At 53.0% G+C, this 25,957-nt stretch overlaps 2 protein-coding genes across 3 annotated transcripts; one reads left to right on the top strand and one right to left on the bottom strand.

Moving 5' to 3' along the window:
• Positions 1 to 8,715: 8,715 nt before the first annotated feature.
• On the bottom strand, positions 8,716 to 16,463 carry SPATA2 (spermatogenesis associated 2). Its single transcript, XM_064391086.1, has 3 exons — positions 16,324 to 16,463; positions 13,693 to 14,130; positions 8,716 to 12,488 (listed from the first exon to the last, which is right to left on the bottom strand). The coding sequence occupies exons 2-3, from the start codon at positions 14,008 to 14,010 to the stop codon at positions 11,235 to 11,237; spliced, it is 1,572 nt and encodes a 523-aa protein (XP_064247156.1). The 5' UTR covers positions 14,011 to 14,130; positions 16,324 to 16,463; the 3' UTR covers positions 8,716 to 11,234.
• Positions 16,464 to 16,531: 68 nt separating this feature from the next.
• Positions 16,532 to 23,028, top strand: RNF114 (ring finger protein 114). Of its 2 annotated transcripts, none has more exons than XM_064391087.1 (6): positions 16,532 to 16,888; positions 17,619 to 17,769; positions 18,193 to 18,299; positions 18,792 to 18,906; positions 19,750 to 19,857; positions 21,155 to 23,028. In XM_064391087.1, the coding sequence occupies exons 1-6, from the start codon at positions 16,539 to 16,541 to the stop codon at positions 21,218 to 21,220; spliced, it is 897 nt and encodes a 298-aa protein (XP_064247157.1). In that variant the 5' UTR covers positions 16,532 to 16,538; the 3' UTR covers positions 21,221 to 23,028. The 2 variants fall into 2 exon arrangements, with proteins under 2 accessions (XP_064247157.1, XP_064247158.1); XM_064391088.1 differs by having other exon boundaries at positions 16,749 to 16,911.
• The last annotated feature ends 2,929 nt before the right edge of the window (positions 23,029 to 25,957 follow it).

Below are 25,957 nucleotides of genomic sequence, written 5' to 3'. Positions count from 1 at the left end.
CACTCCTGGCTTCCACTCAGACCACGAGAGCATTTAATTCTAGAGAGCCAAGAGACAGCAGAGGCTCAAAGCACCAATTCCAATTGCATTCATAAAGCAGACAGTGTCCTAAGCTTTGGAACAGACAGAGCTTGACATAATCAATGAGGGCAGAAATATTTCCCTAAAAGCGTGCTCCTAAGATTTGACCTCAATCACAGCAGATTGAAAGGTGGACTAGGTCAGATTTATTTATTTATTTAAGACAAAAATGATCACCATAAATAGGCACAGAGGAAGATTCTGAAAACAATTGCCTGAATGCAGAGTATGATCTCTGTGAAGCCTCCTCCCTCCCCTCCCAGGACCCTCTGGTTACTTGGCTGCAGCAGGGATGTACCAAAGCAGCCACAGTGCATCACACTAATGAAATTAATCTGGCAAGCATTACTTCCAGTCCTATTGCAGTGCTTTTCATGATTCCTGTCACCTCCCCAGGCCTCTGTTCCCCACCTGCACACAGCATTAATGGTGTTTATTTCACACCGTGGGGTAGAGTTCTGCTCATTGCACAGCTCTGAAATCTGCATGCAATGGGTTTTTTGGCACGCCAGTCACATTTCCTCCTTCAGTATCTCCCAGGCACATTTTGTACCTGCTAATCCAACCCATCAGCCCGTGTGCCTCACTCTCAAGTGACTCACAGGTGTCTGTGTCCATGCTTCCTGTGTCTGACCTTAAGGGGAGGGAGAAACCCCACACTTGTCTGACAAGGTTTGGGCCCACTGGCTGGTTTTATCAGCCCAGGTTTCTCCCACCTCTTTCTGTTCTCATCTCATTTTATCGTCCCTGCATTCTCACCTAGCCCAGCTGAGCTCACACACCCATAATTTCCTGAGCACTCCTGTGCTGAAGGGGCAGCTCAGCATCTTTGCAGGTGGGTCAGGGAGGGATCTGAAGGGTGGCATTTAGTGAGAAACAATGCTGGGTGGTGCCATTCACGTAGGACAGACTCAAGCTACACAGGCGGTTGCCCAACTTCCTACCATCTGGACACCAAGCTTTCAGCCCTGTGTTAAATAGACATTATTCCCATGCTTGTATACTTAGCAGGAGGCATGAGGTAACACATATGTTGCTCTCGAGATGCACTTCCCCCCTCACAATTTGTGCTTGTGACTGTAATGGAAATATATATTAAATACATGTCTTTCTGTTCATGTATTTGGCTTTTCAGTGCCACCCACAATTCCCCCTGCCTGCAAATTCTGGCTTCTCACATCCCACTTGTCCTCTCTGCTTTGAATGCTGCCTGTCTCTAAAGTCCAGCTGGCCAGAGCTTAACCCTTGGCTTTCAGGATGCTCTCCAGGCTGAGTCAGCCCTGCTCAGCTCCACAGCCGGGCAGGGCCCTGCAAAGCCTCCCTGGGGCTGCATCCCACCCAGCTCAGCCCAGCAGGCTGCTCCCTCTCCACCCTCCCTGCACGGAGGGAGCCTCGCCCTGCAGGAGCAGACTGAGGGGAGCAGGAGATGTGTGGAGGGACAGGCTGCAGGTCCTGGAGCTGGCTCTGTGCTGGCAGTCAGGGCGAGCCCTGCTGGTGGACACCTGGCTGAAAGCACAGAGAGCAGCGGGTGTAAGCCCCACATACAGCAGGGCAGCACTCCAAGCAGCACCCACAGAGCCTGGGGTTATCCCCCCACAGCAAACACAGGACAGCTCCTGCAAACAGCCTGCAGAGGAGGCTGCCACAGCTCTCAGCTTTCACAGCCAGGACGAGGACAGGGACAAGGGCTGGCTGCTGTGAGTGGGGCAAGGTCCCGTGTTCCAGAGGTTATCCCAAAGGAAAGATGTGCTCAGATCAAGGAGCTTCCAGCCCAGCCTTTTGTAGCCCAGCACAGCACAGCTTGCACTGTGCTGCCTCCTCCACACCACACCACACCACACCACACCACACCACGCCACACCACACCACACCACACCACACCACACCACACCACACCACACCACATCACACCACCCAGCTGCCTGCTGTGCCCAGCAATCCCCAAAGGATGGCACGCTCCAGGCACAGGTCCCATTGCCCCTGCAGGTCTGAATTTCTGCCAAGCCTCTGCACGTGTGCAGATCCACCAGCCCCCAGCCGGGCTCAGCTGGCACTGCAGAGGGAGCCAGCTGAGCTGGCACTGCGAGCCCCACAGCCTCCCAGTACAGAACCCCTCTGGTACCGAGCTGCACACAGCCTGTGCCCCCTCTAAACACACTACAAAAATCTCTGTTTTGCTCAAAACGTCGTGGAGAGACACAGGAACCTGCACCCAGCCCTCCTGTCTCCCAGCTCTGGGTGTTCCCAGCCCTGAGAGCAGCACTGCTGGGAAGGGCTGCATGCCTGATACTCTCGAGTGAATTCCTTTAATTTTTGGTTTATTCTTTTCTAATGTTCTTTTCTTTGAACACATTCAGACTTTGTATCTTATTATTTTATTTCCAAGTTATGGAAGATTAATTTGCATTAAAAATGCACCAATTTAAATAGGTCTTTAGCTAGACTTTCAAATTGTTCCTAATTAATATTCCCTTTGAAATCTATCAACTTTCTTTGCTGCTACCTAGCTTTTCTGCATTAGGTTATAAAACTAGTATTCCAAGGAACAGTCACTTTTGTGTGTAGTAATCAGACACCATTATCAGGCTCAATTTTTAAGCCAATTTTTCCTCCTCTTCTCTGAAGGACTGTCAGGCCAATAACTTTCTCCCCTTATCTTCCTACTCATTCTCCTTCTTGGCACTGGTATAATTGCTTTCCCACATTTCTTTACTCCACAGCCTGACAGTTTTAAATGAGCCTTCCACACCGTGGTTTTATCTGGCATGCATTCTGTGCCCTCAGCTCCTCTCCCTGCTGCACAGATCAGGTTTAAGCACGTGCAGTCGGCGCTCCCCAGCACAAACCTGGCAGGTTTGGGAGCCTGCCTCTGTTTTGTTTTTGGAATGAGGCAGTGACCCCAGGGCGTGCCTCCATGGGGGTGCCAAGCAGGTTTGGAATTGAATGTTTTCCCCAAACACAGCCCCAGCTAGAAGCCCCTTTGCCTGCTGGCAGCAGGGGAGCCCTTGGCCCACAGGGCTGGAAACCAGGCTGCCCTGCAGCAAGCTCCTGGTGGGGCAGGGCTGCTGTCGTGCTGCAGGGACAGCTCCTGCTCCTGGCGAGGAGGAGCTCTGAACTCTGCAGCTGAGCTGCTGCTCCTCGCCAGCTCCAGGAGAGCGTGGAGGAAACGGAGAAACCGGGACGAGACTTCCAGTCTGGCAGGGAAGGTGTCTGCTGACAGTGAATGAACCTCCTTGCGACTTCAAATTTGTTGGGAAAAAAGGACAAATTGTAAGTGCCATGGAAATAAAAATACCTGCTCAGCTCATTTTACCCTGTCACTCTGAACAAGCAGTGCTTGTTTTTAGGACCACTTCTCACACATCCATCTGATTTCTGAGCAGAAACCCACAGTGCCAAGCACTGACACAAAAATCACAGCCCCTGGCCATTATTTAGTCATATGGAATATATTCCACAGAGGAAATAATGTCCTTCACTGGAGAGCCCGAGTGAAAACCTTCAGGCAGAAAAAGCAGAATCAAATCAGTGTCAAATCCACATTCACTCAAAGACGTGTGAGCATCCTGCTTGTGCTCAGTAAAAGTGATTTTGCCAAGAGGCTTTGAGCCTGTTGAAAAGCAGGAAGTACAGTGAAGGAGGGGAAAGGATTTTTACATCATGCTCTGAAACGTACCAGAAGATGTCTACAATCTGAGCTGCAGACCCAGGAGCAGCCAGGAGGCAGAGACAGGGGTTGTGCCTGGGTTTGTACTACAGCAGGAACGTTTCTGTTTGATCCTGCCTGGCTGACAGAGTGGCAAAATCCTGTAGGTTTTGCACTCCTGCAGCTGCGTTTGCTTCCCAGGGTCTCCCATCTTTCTTTCCCCCAGGTCTTGTTCATAGACCTCACAGTGTTTCAGCACACCTCAAAAGTTCTCCCTCAGCTTCTCATTGCACTGCAAACCCTCTGCAGAGCAAGACCAGACAGAAAATAGGTCCCAGAGGTACCTGGGCCATTGCAATATTTAACAGGTTGTATTTTAAGCTGTGAGCACTGGAGCAGGGACCAGCTGCAGGCAGAAAATCTGCACCAAAGACAAATTTGTGCAGAAAGTTTTTTGGTGTGAGTTACCAACATCTGAATACTGCCCCTTCCTTCATTACAAAAGAGAGCTCTTGGAGAGGAGCACCATTTTATTAAGCAGCACATAAGGCTCGCTGTAGTACAGACAGCAGCACAGTTATCATGCTCTATTTCACAGCATTAAAAATGAGCTGTTCTCCAAGCAGGAGAAATCTTCATATCAAAGATTCAAACACCACAGGCTTCGATGCTGTCAAAAGAGATTATTTTAATTTTTGATATGCCTCTAAGTAGTCCAAGACTTTACGAGGCACAAAGGAAAGTGAATCAGACCTGGATTCCTGAAGGAGGCAGAAGTCCTAGAGGAGGCCGAAGGGAGGTTTGGAGGCTCCACGTGGCAGACTCTTCCAGAGCCCAGCCATGGTCCTGGGAGGAGAGAACACATTCCACATGACTCAGTGACTCTCCACCTGAATATGGAAATGCAGGAGTAAGAAAGGGGAAAAAGGGATTTCTGAGACTGACCTTTCAGGTTTGGTCTCTGAAGATGCAAAACTCTCCCTGGCAGGACAAGGACCACACACAGACCAAACTTGGTCTCTGACCCATTGTAAGTCCCATTTCTGTGACTGATTTGCATGAAGAGGTTTTGTGTTCCAGGCTGGAATTCTCCACTGCAGAGCCAGGAGTGGGTGCCAGAGTCTAACAGCACCCTCTGCTCAGCTCACAGCTCCCCTGCAGCCTGTCCCTTTGCTGCTGTGGGGCACCACTGACTCCAGCACTGCTCAGGGCAGGGGAGCCTGGGCAGGCCGAGGAAACATCCCTGAAACAAGCACAAAGTTCCCCGAGATCCTTATCAACACAGCACACAAAACACCAGCTCACCTACGTGGAAGCAGGGTCTGTGACAAGGTGCACAGCAGCAAACACCATTCCTGTGTGAGGATGCTCCTCTTCCTCTCCCTCCTTGAGCTCCTTCCTGCCCTTCCTCCCTGTGCCTGCAGCCTCGCCCACCCCGGGTTTGCTGCAGCAGTTCACACCTCTCCTCCTGAGCTGACTGCCCCAAGCCAGGGTCACCCTGCTCTGGCCCCAGCACAAGGCAGCCACGGGCAGCCACCAGCACTGACCAGCACTGACCAGCAGTGACCAGCACTGACCAGCAGTGACCAGCAGTGACCAGCAGTGGCCAGCACTGACCAGCACTGACCAGCACTGACCAGCAGTGGCCAGCACTGACCAGCAGTGGCCAGCACTGACCAGCAGTGACCAGCAGCGACCAGCACTGACCAGCAGTGGCCAGCACTGACCAGCAGTGGCCAGCACTGACCAGCAGTGACCATCAGTGACTAGCAGTGGCCAGCAAGGACCAGCAATGACCAGCAGTGACCAGCAGTGACCAGCCGTGGCCAGCAGTGGCCAGCACTGACCAGCACTGACCATCAGTGGCCAGCAGTGACTAGCAGTGGCCAGCAGTGGCCAGCAGTGGCCAGCCCACAGTGCCATCCACAGCTGCTGCACGGAGCTCCCCAGCAGAGCAGGAACCAGGCACCTCCTTCTCCTTCCTGTCATTGGGATCATCCCTCAGAGCAGCTTCTGTCCTTGGGCTCTGAAGAATGAGAATTTGGTCTCTGAGAGGGGTTTTACTTCTCCAGGAGTGAGAGGCAGAGCGTGGGGAGCTGAGCCCCTCTCCCCCACTCTCCCCAAAAAAGGAGAAGCAGAACATATGCACACAGCCCACTGATTGCTGCTGAGGTGGCCCAAAGCCAGCATAAAGCAGGCTGGGAACAGCTCTGAGAGCACATCTCCATTAATACCAGGGCAAACAATGCCACAGGCGTTTGCAGCTTGAGGGCCAGGAACAAAGTATAAAGCAGAAAGAGCTGGAAATGGCAGCGTCCCCTCAGAGCACATCCCAAGACCAGTAGATGAGCCTTCACCAGCACTTCCCAAGGGTGACTGAGCTCCTGGGAGGGGTTTCACAGCAGTGCTGAGCCCTCAAGACACAAAGGCTGGCCCTGAGCTGAGGAAAAAGGCTTGGAACAGGAGATGGGGCAGGTGCTGTCCTTGTCCCCTTCTGCTTCTGCCACTGAGTCAGCCCGTGCCAGCTGTGGGCAGTAAATCCATAGAGCCCTTCCATGGGCACACCAGGCACTGCTGTGGGCAGTAAATCCATAGAGCCCTTCTGTGGGCACTGCTGTGGGCAGTGAATTCACACAGCCACGGGCACACAGGAGAGGAGCAGGAGGCCTCCCCTGACCCAGCCTGCCCTGTGGGGAGGTTCAGCAGGGGTGCACCAGCCAGCGTTGGTGCACTGGGACCTGAGGAGGCTGCTCCTCCCCAGACTTGCTGGAAGGCAGCATGTCTTCCCATGAACAGCTCATTTCTGTGTCTGGGTTTGCACACCTGCAATGGGGGAGTCACAGAGGCTGCTCCTGCAGCAAAGGCAGCTCACCACAGCCAGCCAAGCTGTAGAAAGGTGCTGGGAAAATTCCAGGTAAGGCAGTCAAATTCAAGCACCTTGGCACAAAGCTACAGAGCAGATTTTACTTACTTTGGGAGAAAGCAGCATTTTTCTCTAAGGAGTTGATGAGCAGTTGTGGGTTGATTTTTCTTTTTCTTTTTTTAAAGCAGGTTGATGATGAAAAATCTCAGAACAGTATGACTATCATGAGAATGATTTCTAAAGCAGGAAGCATGACAGCCCCACACCCACAACAGCAGAAGCAGCTGCCACACACAAGTTGCCAGGGCTGCTCCTGCACCACTTACAGCCATTGGAACTCTGACACTGCCTTCAGTGCTGAGACCTGCACAGTGCAGAGCCCAGAAAAGACAGGAAGAACAAATGGGAGCTATTGCCCAAGTCAGAAGGTATTTCACACCCTGATCTCAAAGCAGGAGCTGTGTATGATAACGCCCAGCCAGAGCAGAAGCTCCAGAATCACCATCACTCACATTCAGGATTTGTAGCACTCAGAAAAGATCTCATCAATAAGAAACATCAATAATTAAAGCAATCTCTAACCTCATGTAAAGTTCTCTGCAAAATCACTTCAGTGCCTCCCAGACTCTGAATGCTGGAAGAGAAATTTCTTCTTGATGCTAAGGGGGGAAAAAATCAGAGCAGGTTGTTTCATTTTTATCTGGAACATTTCACCTGTCCACCTTTTTTCTGCACAAAGCCTTTCCACATTCATTGCAAGCCCGTGCCTGGCACGGGAGGCTGCTGGGTGTCAGGATGACTTTTGCTGCTCTGCCAGGGCAGCAGGAGCAGGGCAGCCCATCAGGGGCCTTAACCCCTTGCCTTCCTCGCTGGGAGATGTGCTGCATCCTCTCCATTTCCACGTTGCTCCCAGTTGGTTTTTCACAGAGGGTGCACAAAACCACAAACCGGCTCAGTTACTGATCCCCTGACCCTACATTTTCACACTGGCAAGAACAGTCACAGAAAACCTTTCCCAGGGGAATATGATCAACTGTAAAAATGAAAATCAAAATGAAAATTACAATCTTAGACGAACACAGCCACATTCCATGCTTTTCAGATGGAATCACAGAACACCCTTCAGAAATAACAAGCAGGGACATTTGCAGCCCAGCCCAGTTGCTGCTGAGATACCATGGTAATGATCATGCTAAAATGCCCAATTCCCTCTGATTTCAGAGCACAAGCAGGTACATCCAGAGTCCCTCCTGCTCTTCTCCCAGCCTCTGGCAGTGTATCAATTACCACCATGCTCAGATTAGCTCCTGTTTCTAAACAAATACTGGAAAGGTGAATCTCTTCACCTATAAACATTCTACAGCATAGTTAGCAATGGGCACTAACTGCTCGTAACCTACAGTCATCTTCCAGAAAATAACTTCAAGGAGCTGTCAGTTCAAATCATCAAGTCTAAACTACTTAACCGTGGATGGAACCTTTAAGCTTCTGTTGAAAGCCAAAGCAGCAAACAAGCTTAGAGTCTGTAATCAGAGATGCCAGGCAGCAACACAGCTTACAGCCTTGTTCTATATGCACCAGAAATACGTCAGCTCAAGAAGCATCACGGCGTGAGGCAAGATTTCCTGCACGAATATTTGAGTTACCTGGAGCCTGATTTTTATAATCCTCCCTGGTACTTCCAGCAGCCACAACAGAGCATAAAGCACTCGCAGAACACTTCAGCATTCACCTGACATGCTTTCTAACACAAGGAACAAACAAAAGGATGATCTAGTTTGGAACTTGAGGAGTTATCCTGCTCCAGAGCTAGCAGGATGCAGAGGGAGCCAGGAGGCCTAATTCAAGTGCCAAATGTTCCCCAGCAGTATCACACCTCCTCTGGAGCTGCAGCTTCGCTCGGGAAGCTCGTCAGGCAAGCACGAGAGCCAAGGCTGGATCCATGGAGCAGCTCCACGTGGCCCCAGCTCCTGCAGCCACCCCACCTGAGCCTGTGCAGAGTGCTGCAGGAGCACTGAGGCAGGCTGCTGGGGCTGGAAACCAAGCAGGGCTGGGGTGAGCAGCTCTGCAGGCTGCCCACGAGCATGCAAGCGCACCTGAACAGACAGCCACATGCACACGCCACTTTAAGAAAAGAGTGAAGCCTTTTCTTAAAGGCCTCTTTATTTTTAAATTCCTTCAAAACATAAATTAATTTAAACAAATCAGATGCAAAACACCTGCATTTTAAATTCGCATATATTTTACTGTATCAATCACAGCAACCTCATACAGTAAGATACACAAAAATAGAGCATGGTATCACTTCAATCCAACACAGGTTTGTACTACAGGATTCCAGGACATATATACAGAGGACTTCTCTTTTTCAGAGCAGGTACAGCCCCTGCCCTGGTCACCATAAAAATTACGTGGCATCACAGTTTTAGTTATTCACTGTAGTGTGAGGAGCCATATGGAAATTGAACTGGTGAACTAGGAGATACACTAGAGCAGCCAAACAGGCATGAAACTGCAGAAGGTGAACAAAACCCAAATAACCACCGAAATTAAAACCACCCTTAGACTGCGTTTTAATAGTAAAATTGTTTTTAAATTCTTCACTATATACATAATGTATCTACATTTGTGTCATATTTATATATATATATATTTATAAAAAACATACAAGATTGAAAACCTTAAAATCATTCACTTAAACAATATTCACCCCAACCTTCAGGGTCAGCAAGGCAGTACTTGCCCTTGACACGATGCTCAGCTGCAGTCCCTTGATTCAGAATTTCCCTGATTGTTCAACACACTCTGTTCACTTTGTTTCTTAGTGCAAACTGGACAGTAACTTATTGTTCTCAGCCCTCTGTAAGACCCAGGTTTCATCTTATTTCCATAATGCTTCTGACACCCAGTTATGGCTAAAATGATTTTAGCTATTTTACAACACTAGCCTATGTAATTTTCCCCTCTACCTACCTGAAGCCCCCCCACCCCAAAAAATGTAAGACAAAGGATCATTCATGCATGTTCCTGTCACACAGGGAGTGATGGACACTGGAGTTGAGAAGCCTAGACTCTAACAGTGATTAAAAACCCCAAAGTGAATCATTTCAGTGCAAGGTGGACTACAGTTTACATCTCAGCTAGAGTTCTTTACAGATATTTTAAACACATTTAATTCTGCACATCAGATTAGGTTGCCTGATACTTTGTGCTAACTAGCTATAGTTGGAATAAGGGAGTGAGGATTCTTAGGGGTTTTCTTTTAATAAAAAACTAAAGTCTATTCATAACCAGGCGGTGTTTGGGGGTCAGACTGTACAGAGGCAGCACAAGGCAGTCCTGGTTCTCAGCCAGGCTTCCCAAGTGCTACAGCAAGAGACACAGGTTTTCATCTGATTCACACCCATAACTGACGGGGTCACTTGAACAGGAGTCACAAATGAGCTCGGAGTTTTAACCAGGCCAGTGCTTTACTTGCTGGACTACACTACAGACAGACTGGCAGTGAATTTGGGAGCAAGCAGAACATTGATACTTACAATTCCCATAACCACAAAGGAAAAGCGTGCACTGAGAGCAAAATCCTGCAATTCTGAGACAAGACTCCACTCAGATGAGCGCCAGCCTTATCAGAGGGAAAAAAATGTCAGATTAAAACCCAAGAACTGATCAGAGCCAAGAACATCATTCTGCCACAGTGGCTATAATAAGCTATGAAATACAGTACAAGGAAAAACAAAAAGTCACCTGAACGAATAACCCAGAGAGACTTCATAGTTATAATGATTCTACCACTTTTAAGAACTCAACATTTTAAATATTTATTAAAAATAAACTGTTTCCAAATCACCTATTTACAGTACAAAGAACAGTACTTAAACCATGTGCAACAGAAAGAAAATGGACACTCATCTGAGAGGACAACACTCCAGGCATCATCTGAGTGACACAGATACAGGATCACCTCTTTGAAATACCATACAGTGAAACCCAGAAGGATGATGTTGGCAACAATGGAAAATAAAGCACATATTGTCCAGATCCAGGTTATGTAAGCTCGAGAAAAACAACCAGAGAGAAGGGGAGAAGGAGGAAACAAAGACAAAAGGAAGAGAGGTTATGGTGTTTGCATTTTGGAGATCAAGAAATGCAGACACACATCAAAAAATAGTCCTTGTTGGCAAAACAAGCCATTCTCATATTTCCTGCACATTTTGAAGTCATACTTTATCAAAAACTGGCAGTGGTTTCATCACTCATAGAAAACGAGAATCTTAATTCTCTGATTTTATTTTCAAATACTGCCTGGTTTTATTTGGCCAAGATATGATATAATAGGAAGGTATGATGTCACTTTTTAAAAATACAACAGCTGCCAAGTTTTAAGGAAAAATGTGCTCTTCTCCCCCATGTAAGTGAAAAAGCAATGCTCGTTTAGGAGTTACCTAAATTATAGCAGCATGAAATCGAATGGATCTGCAGCATCTGTGAAGCCACAAAAATCAAGAACTGGCACCTGATCACTGAACCATGGTTCCAAATATCTGGACGTGTGATTTTGGCAAGAGGTCAGTGTGGAGTCAGAACATTAGTTAGGATAGCCCTTTCCTCTCCCCCTTCCCTTCCCTAAGAGACTGGCGCAGCCTATCTGTAAACCACGTGGGACAGCTGGGATGATTTGTAGTTTAGCTGGTTGTTGGGCAGGAACCGGTGCAGGTCGCTCTTCCTGCAGCACGGGTCGTAGTAGTAGGCGCTGAGGCAGGAGTCGCACGAGACCTTGGAGCAGAAGGTGCACGTGTTGGCCGCGCCCGAGCGGTTGCAGAAGCCGCAGCGCGAGCTGCCCGAGGCCTTGGACTTGGAGCCGAACTGGGCAGCTCTGTCTTGACTCTGAGTCTGTGACGTGTACTGGGATTTCTCCCTCAGAGCCGAGGCAGGAGACAAGGCGTCGCTCGGGAGCGCTTTGATGGAGTAGGAGCTCTGCTTCACCGGCGGGTACTCCTGCCTCGAGCCGAACAGGCTGTCACACTTCTGGCACACGGAAGCGCCGCAGGGTATGCCACAGTTCTGGCACTTGGAGGAAGCTGTCTCTTTGGCTAGGTGGGTGCGTTTGTGGTAAACAGGGTTGGCATCGCTTTTTAGCAGCCATACATCGGGCTTAATAGCGTCTTGTCTTTTAAAATTTAACACGCTTCTAGAATCAGGGTCAGTATATAAATCTAAGTCCTCTTGAGCAGAAAAATAGGAGCTGTAAGGGACATTGGTTCTTAGCATGCCATTGTGATGAGAGGAAGGTGGCAAGTATTCATCCGAACACCCGTGTGGGGAGCTGGACATGGTGAGCAGAGAGGGCGACGGACGGATAATCTCATCTTTAATGTCGTCTTCCGCGTCGACCAGAATGGGCTCCTTCCTGAGGCTCAGCGAGCTCATCAGAGGCGGCTTCTTGCTCTCCCAGTAACTGTCGTACGCGTCCACGGACTTGGAAGGCTTGCTGACCTTTGGCTTGTAGTAGTCCTTGGAGGCGCGCTCGCTGGCGGACTTCTGGAGCACCATGCGCGCCATGGAGGCGTTCAGGCTCTCCTTGCACTCCAGGCGCCGCCGCATGGCCTCCGCGCAGCCCCGCGCGTCCTCGCTGCTGCTGCGGCGCTCCTTCACCACGTCCACCTCCGAGTAACCCTTATCCTTCACCTGCAGGTGGATCTCCAGCAGCTGCTCGCACTCCACTTTGGCCAGGAAGAGCTCGAACGCGATCATTTTCACCTGGATGGCGTCCACCTGCTCTTTGAGCTTAAACGTGGTCCCCAGCTCCTGGATGTAGCCCATGTAGTTCAGAATCTGCCTCACGTCATCCTCCGTCAGAGCAGCCTTCACATAATACACAAAGGGTCCAGTGTAGGTCTGAGGGGCCCGGGGGAACGAAAGGAAAACTAGGTTACACATTCAGTGGTGGACTAGATGTTCAGATAATTCAGTGACAGAGACCATATAATTAAATACAACAATAACGACTCTGAACACAGGCAACTGCCTTGGCAAGATGAGCTCCATTTCTGCATCCCTCCCGCTCAGCAGATGGAAATGCCACATGAGGGAAATTCAAAGTAGGAGAGTTTTCATTCAATTTAAAATCCTGATTAGCATAATGTCCTCCCTGGTGATTTAAATCACTCTGCTCTGACATTAACTTTAATGCATACCGGACATGTTTCAATTTACAGAAAGTCTACATGAAAGGCAAAAAGGCCAGGATTTGGGAACTACCCCACACAGGGACAAGCTGCAGCTAACAGGAACTCAGAATTACTGCAGGAGTGCCAAAGCCCAATTCAGCTTTAAATATACTTGAGGTGCACCCTTCTTTTTGTGCTGTTACCACACAGTTTTGAATGTTAGCTTTATTTAATTTAATATTAATTAAAAAACTCTTCAATAAAAGAGCCCCAAAAGCAGAGATATGAGTTTCTGGCACAGCATCTGGCACACCTGAGGGATGTGCTTAGCCCACTCCAGCCTGTTCTGAGTGCAGGCAGGAGCAGCCTGCTCACCACAGGCAAAAGACAAACCACCATCAGGAACTGAGCTCTGACAAGCAGATCAAAGATACCCTGAAAACACCTCCTTTGCAGAAGTTCCTTCACCATTATCATACAACTTGTGGGAACCTCAGCAGAGCATCCACTTGAACACATGCCCTGGTTTAATACTTGTGTCCAGTAACAGCTGTGGCTAGACAAATCAAACTCAGTCAGCTTAAATCCAGCTTGACCACTCACCACAGTGAAAGCCTCTCCAAGTAGAAATAAAACAGTGCAGCAGGGGAGGCTGAACAACAACCTTAAATAAGCTCTTCTCTGATTTTATACACATTCTAATTGCAGAAAGTGCTCGTACTTCTGCTCTGGGATACTCTCATCAGCACAAACTTCACTTATTTTACATGGGAACTTTCCTATGCCTTCTGTTTACCTACTGTTATTTATATGTATATATATAAAATGCTATAAATGGAAAAAAGAGAAGTCTTTAAAAGAAACAAATGAAATGCCTTCACAGAAAGAAAAAATAAGTCATGTTCTCACTATGGCTACATAAAAAGTCTTACCTTAATGTTTTTGAACTCCTTTTTCCAGGGGTACAGAAAGAGATTAATTCCAACTGTCTCAAGCATGTTGAATGCATTATGGAGACAATGTAAACTTGAGGATTTCACAGATCTCAGTGAGTTTTCTGCCATCTCATAAAATTTTATCAACCGGAATCTATAAAAGGGATCAATTTTGGGAAGGCAGAGTAAGGCTGCTGCTGCCACTCGCAAGTACTCATCGTTAATAGGACGCTGCTTGTTGTCAGAGGCATTCAGTTTGCACTCGTGGAACTGTACATACTTCCTAAATAAATCGTCTTTATATTTTGTATCCATTGAAATCAGCTTTTCCCTCGCGCTGGGGGCAGCTAGCTCCTCTCTTCCATGGTGCCCTGGCAGCGGGTTGGCATCCGGCGTTAGGGATCTCCAGCAGTGGCAGCTGTCCTGGAATCAAGACTGAAAACAAACACAAGTCACCCCGGGGCGCACACCCAGCCACGCCTGCCCCTGGGGCTCTGTACCAGCCCACAGAGCTGCAGCTCCCCCACAGCCTCTGCAGGACTCTGGAAAGGCACAGCAGTGCCCCTGTCCTGCTTTCCAGCGCCACTCCCCGCTCCTTTTCCTGGTCCCTGCCCATTCTGTGAAAGCATCTGCTCTTCCCCCTCGCCTCTTGTGGCACAGGACTGTCCCTAGGCTGGGCAGGCTGATTGGCAGAAATCAAAAGGCAAAGGCATTCTCACTGACCCTCCTGCTGCTGGTACCCCAGGTGGCTCTGCAGCCACCTCCAGAGGACCCACTCCCGACTGCTGCAAGGCACAGCCCGAATTCCAGTGAAAGCTGGCAGCTGCCAACACCACTGGGATCCTTCTGGCACGAAAGCTACACCTGCCACCTTCAGCTGCGTCATGGGACTGGGTAAAACCATTCCCTGTGTTTGCAGGGACAGCTGTTTTTATGGGTATCCTGATCTGCAGTTTCAGGGCACTGAGCTCACATAGCTGGTGATGAATCTCCCAAACGCTGCTCTACCAGAACCAAGGCAATTCACAGGCCAGGACTCCATCTGCAAGGCCTCAGGAACCTGCCATCACAAAGCAGACCACAGCCTTTACCACATGGAAAGACAAAGCAGCTCTTGACCTGAGGGGAGAGGAGCTGGGAGAAGCCAGTGCACTGTTTCAGATGCAGTCAGTGTCAAACAGCATTCCAGAAAAGACTCCTCACCCAGCATTAACTGCAGCTGCTAGAACAACAATCAACACTCGTGTTAGAGGAAAATGACTTCCCCACTGAAGGAAAGGAGCCAAAACACAAAATACCAGCAACCAAGAGGCCAGGGAAACAAACAACAAAGCCAGCAGGCTGGCAGTTAGCATTCCTTGATGAAAGGCTGTGCTCAGAGCCAGCCCCGAGTGGGGAAAGTTAAGAAGCAGTTCAGCTTCTCCTGCAAGGCACACGCGCTCCTGTCAAGAGACAGGCTGTGAATCACAGGAAATGTGCAGTGCTAAATTAACATCTGAGCATAAGGGCCAGGAGCAGCCCCTTCCCTCCCCACGTTCCTCCGCAAGTTGTGCAGGATGGAGTCTGTGGACAGAGACAGCAGAGTCTGTTCCTTGGCAAGAAGAGAACTGCAGGGAGAGATCTTTGTCTGGCACGTCAGCAGAACACCCCCAGGACACGGAGTGATCCTGTGCTGGCAAGGAGCTGCGTGCAGCACCACAGCCCTGCCATGCCCAGTGCCAACAGCCACCAACACAGCGCCTGGCCACGCGGCAGGGCCAGGGAGCCCCGGGGGCAGGAGAGCCCCTCGAGGCTCCCAGAGCCCCTGCAGCCCTGAGTGTGCCCCGTGCCTGGCACCCGAGCCAGGGCAGGGCACACAGAGCCAGGGCACAGCACTCAGTGCCAGGGCAGGGCACACAGTGCCAGGGCAGGGCACACAGTGCCAGGGCACAGCCTGGCAGGGCTGCAGGGCACAGCACAGAGAGCCAGGGCACAGCACACAGTGCCAGGGCCCAGCCTGGCAGCCCTGCCAGGGCACAGCACACAGTGCCAGGGCCCAGCCTGGCAGCCCTGCCAGGGCCGTTCCAGCACGGAGCCGCGGGCAGCACGGCCTCCCCTGCCGGCAGCCCACCCAGCAGCACATCCATGGTTACGGGCTCCGCAGAGCGCACGCTGCGAGCAGGCACGGATAAATATAGGTGTGAGCAGCTCCGGCTGGCAGCCCGCGAGGGAACGAGGCCGCTCTGCTGCAGGGTGCTCCCCGGGCCAACGCTTCCCGGCGATGCGGGACCGGTAACCGCTGACCGGAGCCCAGCGCCGGCCGTGGAGCCGAGGGAGCGTTCCCAGCCCCCGAGGGAGCGCGCTGCCGTGAGCGCGGTGCCGCGGGCCGTGCGGCACCCCGGGCACCCCGGGCCGGGCCCCGCTGCTCCTGCCCGGCGCTGCCCGCTCCGCCCCGCCGCGGCCCCGAGCGCCCGGAGCGCCGCCGGAGCGGCTCGGGCCCCGCCCGGCCCCGCTCGGACACCTGCTGCAGAGCGGGGCCCCGGAGCCCCGGGCACGGCCTGGCCCCGCGGCGGCCCCGGCAGCTCCCGCCGCCCCCGCCGCCCGCCCGCCGGGGCCGAGCCCCGCTCCGCGGCCTGCCCCGTCCCTCACCGCTCCGCGCCGCCGCCGGGACCGGCCGCCGCTCCGCCGGAGGCGCCCGGGGTGCTGCCCCGCGGCCCGACGCGCTGGCCCGGCAGAGCCGCGCAGGCCCGGCCGGTGCCGCGGACGGAGCGCGCCCGCCCTCACGGCTCGGGCAGGGCCGCGGCGGCGGCAGCGGCGGCCCGGAACTGAACGGCGGGGCGGGGGCACTTCCGCCGCGTGACGTCATGGGGCGGGGCGGCCCCCCGGGCGGCTCCCCGGGGAGAGCCGGGAGAGGAGCGGCCGCGGAACGGCGGCGGGGCGGTGACACCGCGGGCCGTGCGGCCGCCGCCGTGCCCGGAGCGGCGCCGGCACCGCGCGGGGCCCGGCCCGCCGCCAGCCGCCGGTGCGCGCGGCCCCGCCCACAGCCCCGGCCACGCCCCAGCGCGGGGCGGGGCGGGGCCGCGCGTGCGCACGCCGCCCCCTGGCGGCGCGGCGGAAGATGGCGGCGGGCGGACCCTCACGGGCCCCCGAGCGCCGCGCGGACCCGCTGTCCCGCCTCACCTGCCCCGTGTGCCTCGAGGTGTTCGACAGCCCGGTGCGCGTGCCCTGCGGACACGTGTGAGCCACCGGGGCCGCGCCGGGGCCGCGGGGGCTGCGGGGGGAGCGCGGCTCGGGCCCCGCCGGGGCTGCGGGCAGGGGCTGAGGGCAGGGGCTGAGGGCGGGCAGGGGCTCAGGGCAGGGTCTGAGGGCACCGGGCCGGGCAGGGCTGGAGCGGCCTTGAAGGCAGAAAACGAAAGGAAAGCGGGGCAAAGGAAGCCGATGTTCTTCCACTTTCGCTTCCCGTCTCCCCCGAGGAATGCGGGCCGGGCAAGGGGCAGCGGCTTCGCCCTCAGAGGGCAGGCTGAGCTTGGGTGCTGGGATGAAATTGTTCCCTGGCAGGGCGGGCAGGGCTGGCACAGGTGCCCAGAGCAGCTGTGGCTGCCCTGGATCCCTGGCAGTGCCCAAGGCCAGGCTGGACAGGGCTGGAGCAGCCTGGGACAGTGGGAGGTGTCCCTGCCATGGCAGGGTGGCACTGGGTGGGATTTAAGGGTCCAGACTGTTCCATGATTGTGTCCAGAAGCTGAAGGCACAGAGCACTGTCTGACAGCCAACAGTTCTGGGTGTGAGAGCCTGGGACACTCCATGCCCCGGTGCCAGCAGCTCCTTCCTACCCTTTGTGGAGTCTGAAGCCTCTGTTACTGCTCTGGCAGGGGCTGTGCAAGGGCAGCGGGCCCTGCAGGTGCCCCCAGGGCTGTCTCACCACCTGCTCCTTTTGTCTGTGGCAGCTTCTGCACACCGTGCCTGCAGGAGTGCCTGAAGCCCAAGAAGCCAGTGTGTGGGGTGTGCCGCAGCACGCTGTCACCCGGGAGCAGAGCTCTGGACCTGGAAAAGCAGATTGAAACCACAGAAACCACGTGCAACGGCTGCAATAAAAAAGTATGAAAGTGTTTGCAAATTCAGTACGTGAGATGGGAAATCAAACTGCTTCCTCCTCAGCTTTCTGCAAAATCAGGTCAAAGTGTTTGTTCTGATACGTGCTGAAGTGTTAGATACAGGCAGCACCCAGACATTGACATTCTTTCCACAGTTTTTTGTTGTTACCTCTTCAGGGAATGAATTTCATGTGAAAGATGCTGATTTTAAAGTCAGAGTGAGGCGCTGCTGCTGTGAGCAGGGCTGCATGGTAACACACAGTTACAGCTCAGCCAACTGCAGCCTCAGGAGTTTTCTGCGTGTCCAGCTGAAGTGTTTGCAGCTTCTGCTTTAACCCTTCTGCTGAAAGCTGTTGGGGTTCCCATGTTTGCTGTTGTGTGAGGTGTGCAGGGGGTGTGAGCTGCTGTGCTGTTGTTTTCTGCACAGATGTACCTGTCCAAGATGCGCAGCCACGCAGCCTCCTGCTCCAAGTACCAGAATTACATCATGGAAGGTGTGAAAGCTGTCACTAAAGAGCCCCTGCACAACACCAGGTAACACCTCTGCTCTGAAATCCGCTCTGGCCTTCTCTGGCACAAGAAAGAATTTTGTAGTAAAAGCAGATTTTAGCACTTTGCTCAGTTTGGGTGCAGATTTTTATGTAGTTAACAGCTGAGCCTTGATCCTGCCCCTGTGCCCAGGTAAACTCTGCTGCTCCTGCTTGGACATGTCTGAGATCAGGGCACTGTGCAGATGCAGCTGGTTTTTAAAGCACCTTGGTCTCCTGACTGCACTCACCCACAAAGGAAGGAGGAGGGAGCTGGTGGCAGTGCACTCCTGTGGGTGGTGCCCTGGCCTTTGAGAAAAAGGTGACGAATGGCACTAGAACATTTCCAGAAAAACTCTAATTCAGTCTAAATATTGAGTTCCCTTAAATACTGTTAGGAGTTTACAGATGATTGTTAAGATTAGCTTGCCTTAGCTGCATACATAAATTCCTGCCCTGAGTGACCTGTATTGGTAATCAACCTCTTCTCCCCCGCCAGGAGCTTCCCGAACCGCTTCACCTTCCCTTGCCCCTACTGCAGCGAGAAGAACTTTGATCAGGAGGGGCTGGTTGAGCACTGCAAAGCTTTGCACAGCATGGATGCAAAACAAGTGGTAAAAAAACTCTTGGTGCAGGAATTGCAGTGGAGTCTGGCCTTAAAGCCCTTTGAAACAATGAGTTTGGCATTAAGTGGGTGGAATTTCTGCTGTTGGGTCGGTGTGGCTGGGCTGGTCCTGCCTCTAAGCCTGGTGTGGCTCTGCTGTCACCTTTCAGTGGCTCTCTGGTCTCCACACCCCCTGCAGCTGGCCCACATCCTCTTTTCATCCTTGAAAAATGGCACACCTTCAAAGTTAATGAGGCACAGCAAAGCAATAAAATGTAATTTCAAAAAAATGTCAGACATTTAATTTCCTCCTTGTTTTTCCCCTTGTTTTCAGCAACAAAATACTATAAACTGTTGGGGGAAATGCTTGCAAAAAATAGTGTATGATTCTAGTAACCTATCTGTGGTACTTCCTCTTATGTAAGAGGAATTACAAAACATGGAACTGAATTGGAAACTTCCGTTTTTTTCTGGGAAGTTTTTTGGAATTCCAGATTATTCAGGAAAATGAAGTTCCTTTTTTCTCTTGGAGAGAAGTGAACTTTGGAGAGAAGACCAAGGAAGCTTTCCTGCCACTGTGAAGTAAGGCTGAAATCTCCTAAAGCAAGAGGCTTTAATGAGTTCTGATTTTCAGAACGTGGGAGAAGAGTAAGCCATTCCATTTCAGGGATCTGAGACATGAATTAAAATTACTCAGGGTTATCTGAGGCTTTTGCATTCAATGTCCCAGCAAGTTATTGGCCATCACTTAGCACACAGAGCAGTGACAGCACGAACCCTCAGCCCCACTGGCCCAGGCTGTCCCTGCCCTGCTGCTGTCAGCACTGGACCTAACTGGCTGTTTTTCTCGAAGGTGTGCCCAATTTGTGCCTCAATGCCCTGGGGGGACCCCAACTACAGGAGTGCCAACTTCATGGAGCACCTGCAGAGACGCCACCGCTTTTCCTACGACACCTTTGTGGTAGGTGCTCACTGCCCTGCAGCTCCCTGGGCACTGCTGTCCCTGTGCTGCCTGCCAGGGCTCAGGGGGTGCAGCTGCTGCTGCCAGGGCACTGAGCAGTGTGGCTGTGCACTGAGAGTGTGTCCTGGTGTGCCCAGGGAGTGCAGCTCCCGTGCTGCCAGGGCACTGAGCAGTGTGGCAGTGCAGTGAGAGTGTGTCCTGGTGTGCCCAGGGGGTGCAGCTCCTGCTGCCAGGGCACTGAGCAGTGTGGCAGTGCAGTGAGAGTGTGTCCTGGTGTGCCCAGGGAGTGCAGCTCCTGCTGCCAGGGCACTGAGCAGTGTGGCTGTGCACTGAGAGTGTGTCCTGGTGTGCCCAGGGAGTGCAGCTCCCGTGCTGCCAGGGCACTGAGCAGTGTGGCAGTGCAGTGAGAGTGTGTCCTGGTGTGCCCAGGGGGTGCAGCTCCTGCTGCCAGGGCACTGAGCAGTGTGGCAGTGCAGTGAGAGTGTGTCCTGGTGTGCCCAGGGGGTGCAGCTCCTGCTGCCAGGGCACTGAGCAGTGTGGCAGTGCAGTGAGAGTGTGTCCTGGTGTGCCCAGGGAGTGCAGCTCCTGCTGCCAGGGCACTGAGCAGTGTGGCTGTGCACTGAGAGTGTGTCCTGGTGTGCCCAGGGAGTGCAGCTCCCGTGCTGCCAGGGCACTGAGCAGTGTGGCAGTGCAGTGAGAGTGTGTCCTGGTGTGCCCAGGGAGTGCAGCTCCTCTGCCAAGTCACTGAGCAGTGTGGCTGTGCACTGAGAGTGTGTCCTGGTGTGCCCAGGGAGTGCAGCTCCTGCTGCCAGGGCACTGAGCAGCGTGGCTGTGCAGTGAGAGTGTGTCCTGGTGTGCCCAGGGAGTGCAGCTCCTGCTGCCAGGGCACTGAGCAGTGTGGCTGTGCAGTCCCAGTGTGTCCTGGTGTGCCCAGGGGGTGCAGCTCCTGCTGCCAAGTCACTGAGCAGTGTGGCAGTGCAGTGAGAGTGTGTCCTGGCTGCCCAGGGAGTGCAGCTCCTGCTGCCAGGGCACTGAGCAGTGTGGCTGTGCAGTGAGAGTGTGTCCTGGTGTGCCCAGGGAGTGCAGCCCCTGTGCTGCCAGGGCACTGAGCAGTGTGGCAGTGCAGTGAGAGTGTGTCCTGGTGTGCCCAGGGAGTGCAGCTCCTGCTGCCAGGGCACTGAGCAGTGTGGCTGTGCAGTGAGAGTGTGTCCTGGCTGCCCAGGGAGTGCAGCCCCTGTGCTGCCAGGGCACTGAGCAGCGTGGCTGTGCACTGAGAGCCTTTCTGCCCTCTGTTCAGGATTATGATGCTGATGAAGATGATATGATGGCCCAGGTTTTGATGCGCTCTCTGCGGGACAAGTGATCCAGCCAGAGGATTTCCTGCAAACCCAAGCTTCCACGAGGGGGAAATGCCCAGCATCCTTGCACTTCTCCCTGCACATCCCAAGATTAACTCAGGCATCCAGAAGTACAGAAGACTTTAATCCTATCTCAGTTTTAAATCCTGGTTTGATATTTCTGTGCCATCCACTCTTTTGGTATCATGGTCTCTGACATTCAGCCCTGGCAGCCCCATTTTTCTACTTGCTTAGACTCAGTTTCATCAACACGTGGGAACCAAGGCTTTTTCCTTTACCTATGCCTATAGGTTTCTTTGGAGGTTGTGTTTATTTGACTATCTAAAATCAAAAACATTCCAGATGGAATGGCCTGAACTAGATAATATCTTCCCAATCTCATTTACATATCTCAAGTGATTGTATGTGAGGTGTACTGGTAGCTCTATTCCCCTTTAGTGAGACTTCAGGTGCTAACTGTAACTGTCAGAGCAGCTCTCATTTAAGTGACCTCTGATACCTGTGATTCCATAATGTTTCCCAGTGTTATCCTTACAGGCAGCCTCCCAGCTGTATGGAAAACATATCTCAGTATCAGTGTTCAAACTGCAAACTTTCCTAGGAAATCTTTGCACTGTGTAAAAACTAGTTGAAAATACTTCAGTTCTATGCATGATGATTACTTTCCTCCATACTCTTACTATAATTTCTAGCCTGGAAAATTATCTTTAGTGTTGGTCTTAGTTAAAATGCATAATTTTTTAGCTATCTTAGCAAATATTAATCAAAATTGCTGGCTTTATGATTAAATTGGTGGGTTTGAAAGTGGTTTCCTAGTGATTTTAAGCCTTATGCTGCTAGGGGAATTCAGAAGGTTTTTTCAATACCTCGGCTTTCTATTTAAACTAAAATTTTCATATATGTTCTTGGGTTTTCCATCTCTCAAGGCAAGCTGGTGGGAAAACTTACAAGTAATTCATAGCACTGGCATAGCACTTCCTTTCTGCATCACAGATTTTATCAGGTATTTTGAATTCCTGTTCTTCATTTAAACGTTCCTGAAGTGGCTGAGGCTGTACTTGGATTGTTTGCCATCTGGCTGTGTGTGTAGAGCCAGGTGTAGCTTTCAAGGAGCAGTGAAGTCCAGCCCTGAAAGCAGGACAGTTCCAGCCCCTAGTCAGTGCATACTCTGTGTTCAAGCTACACTTCTACCGTGGAGATTCCTTAATTTTAATGTGATGCTTTCAGGAAGTTCACAGTGGAGCTGCTGGGACCTCAGGCACCTGACCAGAGCCTGTAAATCAGTGTTGAGATGTCCAGTGCAGGTGTTGGAATTGGAGCAGTGGGCCTGCACCACCCGGAATTGAGTGCTAATTAATTGATTTGAGCAGTCAGCTCCTCCCAGCACAGCCTTACCCTGACAGTAATGAAACACAGTCCAGCTGGAACCTGGTGATTCAGCCAGACCTCTGGCACCTCTGTGCTGCCCCGGGGTTTGTGTCTCTGAGCTGTCCCACTGTCACCCTGAGCCCCTGGGTGCTGTGGGGCTGTGGAGCCTGCTGGTTCTGTGGGCAGGGGCTGTGTTTGGGGGGCTGCTAGTGCTTGGCCTGCAGAGCGTGCTGGGCTGGATGGGGATCTCTGGGGCTGGTCACAGTGCAGTTTGGGATGCCCATTGCCAGGAATCCACATTCCTGCTTCTGTTCTAAGTGCACTTCCATGCAATTCTGACAAAATGTTTAAGGAGCATTTAGAAGCTTCCAAGCAATTACTTTGTCATGTTTTTGACTTTTGAGGACAAATTACAAATAAAGGTCATTTAATTTATAAAATCCTACCTTTGTGTCAGCTCTTGTCATTTCCTCGTGGTCCTTTGAGCACCTGGAGCGTTTTCCCTTGCCCAACTGAGACTCGCTGGTTGATTTAGAGGTGAGAGGCTCCTGTGTACTGTGCACAGCCTGCGCTCCTCTCGTTTGGCTGGTGGAGAACCTGGGAGCAGAACCAGCCAGAGGGGGCTCCCCAGGGTGAGTGTCCCTTCCCAGGGTGAGTGTCCCTTCCCCAAGGTGAGTGTCCCTTCCCAGGGTGAGTGTCCCTTCCCCAAGGTGAGTGTCCCTTCCCCAGGTGAGTGTCCCTTCCCAGGGTGAGTGTCCCTTCCCGAGGTGAGTGTCCCTTCCCCAGGTGAGTGTCCCTTCCCCAAGGTGAGTGTCCCTTCCCCAGGTGAGTGTCCCTTCCCCAAGGTGAGTGTCCCTTCCCCAGGTGAGTGTCCCTTCCCCAAGGTGAGTGTCCCTTCCCGAAGGTGAGTGTCCCTTCTCCAAGGTGAGTGTCCCTTCCCCAGGTGAGTGTCCCTTCCCCAAGGTGAGTGTCCCTTCCCCAGGTGAGTGTCCCTTCTCCAAGGTGAGTGTCCCTTCCTCAAGGTGAGTGTCCCTTCCCCAAGGTGAGTGTCCCTTCCCGAAGGTGAGTGTCCCTTCCCCAGGTGAGTGTCCCTTCCCGAAGGTGAGTGTCCCTTCTCCAAGGTGAGTGTCCCTTCCCCAGGTGAGTGTCCCTTCCCCAAGGTGAGTGTCCCATCCCCAAGGTGAGTGTCCCATCCCCAAGGTGAGTGTCCCTTCCCCAGGTGAGTGTCCCTTCCCCAAGGTGAGTGTCCCTTCCCGAAGGTGAGTGTCCCTTCTCCAAGGTGAGTGTCCCTTCCCCAGGTGAGTGTCCCTTCCCCAAGGTGAGTGTCCCTTCCCCAGGTGAGTGTCCCTTCTCCAAGGTGAGTGTCCCTTCCTCAAGGTGAGTGTCCCTTCCCCAAGGTGAGTGTCCCTTCCCGAAGGTGAGTGTCCCTTCCCCAGGTGAGTGTCCCTTCCCGAAGGTGAGTGTCCCTTCTCCAAGGTGAGTGTCCCTTCCCCAGGTGAGTGTCCCTTCCCCAAGGTGAGTGTCCCATCCCCAAGGTGAGTGTCCCATCCCCAAGGTGAGTGTCCCTTCCCCAGGTGAGTGTCCCTTCCCCAAGGTGAGTGTCCCTTCCCAGGGTGAGTGTCCCTTCCCCAGGTGAGTGTCCCTTCCCCAAGGTGAGTGTCCCATCCCCAAGGTGAGTGTCCCATCCCCAAGGTGAGTGTCCCCTCCCCAGGTGAGTGTCCCTTCCCGAGGTGAGTGTCCCTTCCCGGGAGGGCGCAGCGCTGCCGGGGCTGCTGGCGCCTCGTCAGCAGCTGATCCTGCGGCCGCATTGTGGGATAATGCAATCGGCCGGCCCGAGCTGTGAAATTCCCCGTGTCTGGCACAAGGAGTCAGCCCGAGGAGCGCAATTAGCACACAGAGACACGACGGGAGGAGCCGGCCTTGCGGCTGAGCTGTTCCATCAAATTTGTCGCAGGACAACGACTGGTCTTAATAGTTCTGATAAATGGTAGTCAGCATTAATTTCCTCGTGCACAGGAATCGCAGCGCTAAATCCCCATGGGCTCCTTAGGCTGGGGATGAGATCTTGCCAAAGGGTAAGTGCTGTATTCCAGGTTTTCATGTCACCTGACAGAAGAGAGAACAGCACATTTTCTTCAAGGCCTTTGCCCAGCTGTGCTGCACACACTGGTGAGCCCACCTCACAAAGGATTGACCAGCCAAGGCTGTGATAATCATGGAAAAGCAAATGAGGGATGTGTTGCAGTCCTAAAGCTTTTTGTTGGTTTAAATATGCTAGAAATTACAGTGCAGCATTTGCCTGTTTTGGGGGTGGGTTTTTGTTTGCAACACAAAACTGTAACAAAACTGTTACAAAACTGTAACACAGCCTTGTGTTACAGTTGCATTGGTCTGTGCTTCACTCAATTTCATGGGAAAATTACATTATTCTCTGGGTGGTACAAACGAGGACTGTTGAAGCCACTATGAAAACTTGCCTTTCCTTCCTTACTCCTTCTCCAAAGCTCCAGAAAATACTCAGCACTTAGAGAAAAACTGGTGTCATTGCTACTGGTGTAGATCTCTCTTCTAGTTCTTCTCATATTTATTCTGTCTTTACAGATGCTGGGCTTAAAAAAATAATTCCGTGAAGCTCCTGGGAGCTGCCCAATGCCCAGCCCGGTGCCGGTCCCAGCCCGGTGCCGGTCCCTGCCCAGCCTGGTGCCGGTCCCTGCCCAGCCCGGTCCCTGCCCAGCCCGGTCCCTGCCCAGCCCGGTGCCGGGTCCCTGCCCAGCCCGGTGCCGGTCCCTGCCCAGCCCAGCCCGGTCCCTGCCCTGCCCAGCCCGGTGCCGGTCCCTGCCCAGCCCGGCCCGGTGCCGGGATCCCTGCCCAGCCCGGTGCCGGGATCCCTGCCCAGCCCGGTGCCGGGTCCCTGCCCAGCCCGGTGCCGGTCCCTGCCCAGCCCGGTACCGGGTCCCTGCCCAGCCCGGTGCCGGTCCCTGCCCAGCCCGGTGCCGGTCCCTGCCCAGCCCGGCCCGGTGCCGGGCCCCGGAGCGGCGGTGCGCGCTCGGGCTGCGGACGGCAGAGGGAGGTCTCGCACCTCGGAGAGAGCGGGCTCGCTGCTCCGGCACCGTGCCCGGCCCCAGCCCGCTCCGCCGGGCTCAGGGGGCTGCCCTGGGCTTCGGGGGCTCCTCCAGCCTTGCGGGAGGGTTCGCACCCCGTCCCATGGCCAGAGCTTCTCCTTTTCCCACCTCAGCCTCCCTCGGGAGGAGCTCTGCTCTGCGGCCACGTATTCAAGATGCTTCATGGAGACGTGGGGCCAGGGAAGTGAAGAGTTTTCAGCAGGCTTGTTGCTCTGGAGGTGTTGAAGTGTATTTGTGAGCTCCTTGGGCCAG

Source organism: Passer domesticus, chromosome 16 (genome assembly GCF_036417665.1).
Source record: "Passer domesticus isolate bPasDom1 chromosome 16, bPasDom1.hap1, whole genome shotgun sequence".
NCBI classification, from domain to species: domain Eukaryota; kingdom Metazoa; phylum Chordata; class Aves; order Passeriformes; family Passeridae; genus Passer; species Passer domesticus.
This window is presented reverse-complemented; position numbering and strand designations above follow the sequence as displayed.